At 24.8% G+C, this 6,391-nt stretch overlaps 1 protein-coding gene across 1 annotated transcript; it reads right to left on the minus strand.

The window, feature by feature from the left end:
• Positions 1-5,363: 5,363 nt before the first annotated feature.
• Positions 5,364-5,786, minus strand: LOC146721759 (histone-lysine N-methyltransferase SETMAR-like). Its single transcript, XM_085486303.1, has one exon. It carries the CDS (start codon positions 5,784-5,786, stop codon positions 5,364-5,366), a length of 423 nt encoding a protein of 140 aa, XP_085342429.1.
• Between the last annotated feature and the right edge of the window lie 605 nt (positions 5,787-6,391).

Genomic DNA, 6,391 nt, shown 5'->3' on the forward strand with positions numbered 1-6,391 from the left:
TTATATATCCTTATGCACATATGTGCGTATATATATATATATATATATATATATATATATATATATTATATAAGGGATATGTTGATTATTCTTGATTTCTTTTTGATTATTGATGCTATTGTATAATTTGCTCCAATAACTTATAACGTGAAAGAACGTACCGTTGAGTAATATATAATCAATGCAAGGATGTTCAGTATATCATCCAGTAAATTAGAGTTCAAATATATCAATATCAATTTTTTTATAATACAATATATATATATATATATATATATATATTGGAATATAGAAAAATGATAAAATATATTTCGGCGATTTAAAAATTTTTTAATATATTGAAAATATTTTTACTACATATATATAAGTGTAAAATAATTCAGAAAATAAATTTAATAAAAATCTACATACCAGCTGTGTGCATGTGTGCAATTGATTTATTGAAATTTATTTACGGAAGTATTTTGCATTTATATATTTATAGTGTGTGTAGTTGTAAAATGATTAAAATATTTTCAATATCAAATTTTTAAGTTTATCGCCTATATAAAAAATATATTTCTATGATTTTCTATATTCTAATATATTATAAAAAAATTGATATTGATATATTTGAACTCAAGTTTTTTACGTGATTAAATATTCTTGCATTGAGCCATCATACGTTACTCGTAAGTTCTTTCATATCTGTATATATATATATATATATATATATATATATACACTTATATATATATATATTATATATATATAATATTTCATTTATTTATAAAATACATTTTTAATTCATATTCAACCTGAATGATATTTTCTATATGTTTATGCTATCCTCCGATCTATCCCTAACAAATTAGGAGGTGTAATTGCATTATTATCATCAATTATTATCTTATATTTTTTACCTCTAATTTCTATAAAATTTAATTCATTATCATTTTATCCTTTAAATCTATATTTATTTTGAATTTTCATTAATATTTTTATTCTATTAACATGAGCAGGAGCTCAACCTTTTATCATTATTAGACAAATTTTATCATTATGTTACTTTCTTTATTTTATCTTATTACCTTTCCTAATAAAAATTTGAGATTTAATTATTTTTAAATAAATATTTTAAAATTTATTATTATAAATAAATTTAAAATATTAAAAATAATTATATTTAATATTTAAATTTTTTATAAATTACTATTAAATTAAGTTAATAATCTTGAATTTAAGTTTATGTTTTGAAAACATATTAAAGAAATTTTAATTTTCTATTAACTTTTAAACATTTAATTTTTTTACTAAATTATTATTAATAATATAAATTTAAATCCAAAAATTAATAAAATATAAACCAAAATTATTGGTAAAATAATTTTCCAACATAAATATATTAATTTATCATATTGTATTCGAGGAAGTATTCCATGTATAAAAATTACTATTCTACATAAAATATTAATTAAAATAAAAGTTAAAATTATTGAATATTTTAATAAATTCCTAAATATATAAATTCTAATTAATCTAAAAAAATAATTATTCCATATTCAGATAAAAAAATTAATGTAAACCCACCCCTAAAATATTCAATATTAAATCATCTGACTCACTTTCGATAAAATCTATAGGACTTCGATTTAATTCAGCTAAAATCCTAATAAACACTATAATAAACAAAGGATATAAAACTACTATATATCATAAATAAAATTGATAATTAATAAAATCAAAAAAAGAATATCTCTCTCTTATTAATATAATAACTAAAATAATTAAAATAAATCTTACTTCATATGATAATATTTGTGAAACTGATCGTATTGCTCCTATTATTGAATAAATCGAATTAGCTGATCATCCCATAAAAATTATAACATACCCTCTAATAGTTATAAAAACAATTATTAATAAAATAGAATAATTTAAAAAATAAATATTAGTAATGTAAGGAAATACTAATCATATTATTATTAAAACAAATCTAATTATAGGACATAAATAAAAAAAATTATAATTAGATTTATATACATAAAATAATTCTTTATTAAGTAATTTAATAGCATCACTAAAAGATTGAAATAATCCTATAAATCCCACCTTATTAGGTTCTTTACGAATTTGTACATATCTTAAAATTTTTCGTTCCAATAAAGTTAAAAAAGCTACCCCAACTAATATAATTAATAACAAAATTAACAATCTTAATATATTTAACGCACTATAAAAATATAATCTTAAATTTTGACAAATTATTACTTGTATAACTTTTTTCTATTATACATCATTAAAATTCTAAATTTAATACACTTAAATTTTGCCAAAGTAATTTTATTTATTTATATATATTTGATCAATTAAATTTATTCATTAAAAAAAATATAATTTAAAAAAAAGTCCTTTTGTACAAAATTTTCTTAATTTTATTATAGATAGAAACCGATCTGGCTTACACCGATCTGAACTCAAATCATGTAAAATTTTATTAGTCGAACAGACTAAAATATTAAACTTCTTTATTTAATTTTTATTTTAATTCAACATCGAGGTCGCAATCATTTTTATTAATATGATCTTTCTAAAAATATTACGCTATTATCCCTAAGGTAATTAATTTTTATAATTATTATAAAAAAAAAAATTTTCTTAATTTAATAATCAATCCTTTATAAAAATTTCATTAATTAATGTTAAAATTATCTTTAAATTAAAGTTCATTTTATTTAATTATCCTCCCAATAAAATATAATCATTAAAATAAAATTTATTTCCTTAAATAAAAAAATTATATTAATTTAATAGGGTCTTCTCGTCCCATAATTTCTTTTAAGAATTTTAACTTAAAATTTAAATTTTAAATCTACAAATTAAAACAGCTTTAATCAATTCCTTCATTCCAGTTTTCATTTAAAAAACAATTGATTATGCTACCTTTGCACCGTCAATATACTGCGGCTATTTAAAAATCACTGAGCAGAAATAATTTTAAATTATTATCAAAAAACCATGTTTTTGTTAAACAAGTAAATTAATGAAAATTAATGTGTATATGCATTACAATATATTCAATACAATATTCTCTTAATTTGAACGAAAATTATAAATAACTTATGCGTAACATATATTTTTGGACTCCTAAATAAAAAATATATTATATTATTTGCAAAAAATAAGATGAAATATTTTTTATTCGAATAGTCTCAACTGCTCTTTTAGCTGAATGTTTAGAAGCAATGAAAAAAATCGAGGATCTACGAAAAATTTAAGTACATTTCTAAGATTTTTTTATATGATATAAAAAAAATATATGGTATATAAATTGATTTTTTAATTTTTTTATTAATTTTTAATTACACACACACACACACAAATAGATTCTTATTATTTAAAATAGTTTTTATTTTTGTTCTTTATTTACATATGCATACATATACAAAAAAATAAAAATAATATGATAGCCTTTTTGCTGACATTATCTCTCAATATTTGCATCCGTGTGCTCACGTATTAGTTTTTGTACCTACATGGACGCTACTACATATGCGATGTAAGAGAGACAAAGATGGAATGATGCTCTCTCCTTGTCAAGCAGTCAGCATGTTACCACAGAAATTTCCCCTGCTCCTTATGAATCTAGTGAGAATCTTATCGTCCAGATATTTCATAAAATAAGTGACATAACTTCGTGAATTTTTTTTTAATATATTCTTTATATAATAAAGCAGTCCTCTAAAAGGCCGGATTTTACATTTTCGCTCTTAAAAATTTATAATAAATAAAATACGGACTCGCGGCTAACCCAACCTTACCCGTTCCTAACTGTGCATTCCCCCAAGTTTATTAAAAATTTTTATTTTTATCTTTTTTTCATAAAATAGCTCTTTAGAGGACTACAAATGAGCTTACTGATTAAGAATATCCTAAATTTAATAAGATTCATTCAATATTTTCGCTAATATCTGGAAAATAAGAATCCGTAATTCCCGGCCGGCCGATAGGCGTCTCCACCATGTCGCCTGTCGACCCTTAAGGGGATGCCGGAGCGTTGGCCGAACTCCGACGGGTTAGCGCCCTCATTTGAGTGGAACTAAAATTGTCGATAATTACCGACAATTTTAATTCCGCTATTATCGATAATAATCCATATATGTCAAAAAGCCATTTTAGTGTGTTCAACATATTAAAATCAGACAACATAATATATTTTTACTGTCGAATCATCTCGCACACGCATCTAAGCGTGTCAATGACAATAAAACATACATATATAAATGTTGTCTCTTTATAACATAGTTGAACACAATTTCTATATTGCTCTTTTATATATTTTGATAATATATGCATATTTTCATGTATTTTTCAAAGGAAATATACAATCTACCATATATATATATATATATATATATATATATATGGTAAACGTCCGGCAATGGTCAATTATGTCCAAGAAATAGTGGTCTTATGAATAAAATATAAAAATTGCAGGGTTCAACCCAGAAAAAAATTTTTATATATAAATATATCTAACTAATTATATAATTATACATAATTATAAGTGAAATAAGTTCATTTTATATATAATTGAATTTATTTATATATAAATTATGAAGTTCATGTATAATCTCATGTCAAGTTATATATGAAACATTATATATATTTATATATGTGAATACTTATTTATTATTATATATATATATATATATAAAAGTAATCCATTATTTTTGCGTGAAATTCAAGACTTTATCTAACATATTTCGGATTGTCCGATTTGGGTCAAATATGCACCGTTTTGTTGTATAATTAGTTGCCATTTTGAAGGTAGCTTCATAATGCCTCTCTCGTAGAAGTCTTGGTCCTTATTGGCGAAAAACTCTAGTAATCGATTTTCACAATCCTCTCTTGATCCCAATTTTTTATCACTCAGGAAATTTTGCAATGCGAGAAAAAGGTGGTAATCGCTTGGTGCCAGGTCCGGACTATATGGTGGATGCATTAAAACTTCCCAACCAAGCTCCCTGAGTTTCTGGCGAGTCACTACAGACGTGTGTGGCCTGGCGTTGTCCTGATGGAACACAACACCTCTTCTGTTGGCCAATTCTGACCGTTTCTCATTAATCGCTAGCTTCAAACGATCCAGTTGTTGACAGTACAGATCTGAATTTAGTGTTTGGCCATACGGAAGCAACTCATAATAAATTATTCCTTTCCAGTCCCACCAAATACACAGTAGAACCTTCCTGGCCGTTAGTCCTGGTTTGGCCACCGTTTGAGCTGCTTCACCGCGCTTTGACCACGATCGTTTTCGTACAATATTGTTGTATGTGACCCATTTCTCATCCCCAGTAACCATCCGTTTAAGAAATGGGTCGATTTCATTTCGTTTGGCCAAGGCTTCGCAGATGAAAATTCGATCCCATCATGTTTTTTGGTGTTAATTGGTGTGGCACCCAAACATCGAGTTTCTTTTTGAATCCTGCTTTGCCCAAATGGTTTAAAACTGTTTTGTGGTCGATCTTCAGCTCCTGGGCGATGCTACGACTACTAACATGCCGGTCAACTTCGATCATTTTCATGATTTTATCGACATTTTCGACGACGGGCCTGCCTGTGCGAGGTGCATCTTTAACATCAAAAATGCCTCCACGGAATCGACGAAACCAAAATTGCGTGTAATTAGCTGTTACAGTATTGGCACCATAAACACCATTCACAATTACAGCCGCCTGGCTTGCATTTTCGCCTTTATCGAACAAAAACTGTAAAATGTACCGAATTTTTTCTTTGTTGACTTCCATTTTTAACACCCTGTAACTCAGAACTGAATGGACCAAACAAAAAACAGTAAAACAATGTTTTTTAGTGTTAAATGTTACCTTGACAACGAGCATAAATTTGAAATTGTTTGATCGATACTTTACGAGATATCGAACACTACAGCCATCTACTGAAAAAATAATGGATTACTTTTTCCCCAACCATATATATAAATTTATATATATATAAATTTATATAATTATATGTTTATAAAAAGCTTTTTTATCTAATTATATATAGACATATTTCATATATAATTTTGCAATTATATGTATAATTTTATATATTTCTATATAATTTTATATTGTTATATATAAAAATTGTTTCTAGGGAAAATAAGATATTTTATGGTGACCTTGACTTTGACGTAGGGGTCAAATTTAGAGGTCATTTCAAGATCAACTTTTATTAAACAAAACCCTCTATTTTTATTAGATATTCTTGTAGCTTATCTCGAGAATTTTCCAAAACACTAATAAAATATTTTTTGATGTACTTATTGAGTTATAAAGGTTTGAAGTGAACAATTCTTTTATAAAATTGACAATATCTTGTAAAACATTCAATTTTCGTTATACATTTATAC

Source organism: Nylanderia fulva, unplaced genomic scaffold (assembly GCF_048542155.1).
Source record: "Nylanderia fulva isolate GAGA-0341 unplaced genomic scaffold, ASM4854215v1 Scaffold418, whole genome shotgun sequence".
NCBI lineage: Eukaryota > Metazoa > Arthropoda > Insecta > Hymenoptera > Formicidae > Nylanderia > Nylanderia fulva.

What these genes read in the sequence shown, in the direction of transcription:
- LOC146721759 (XM_085486303.1), bottom strand. Translation starts at nt 5,786, where the DNA reads ATGGAAGTCAACAAAGAAAAAATTCGGTACATTTTACAGTTTTTGTTC.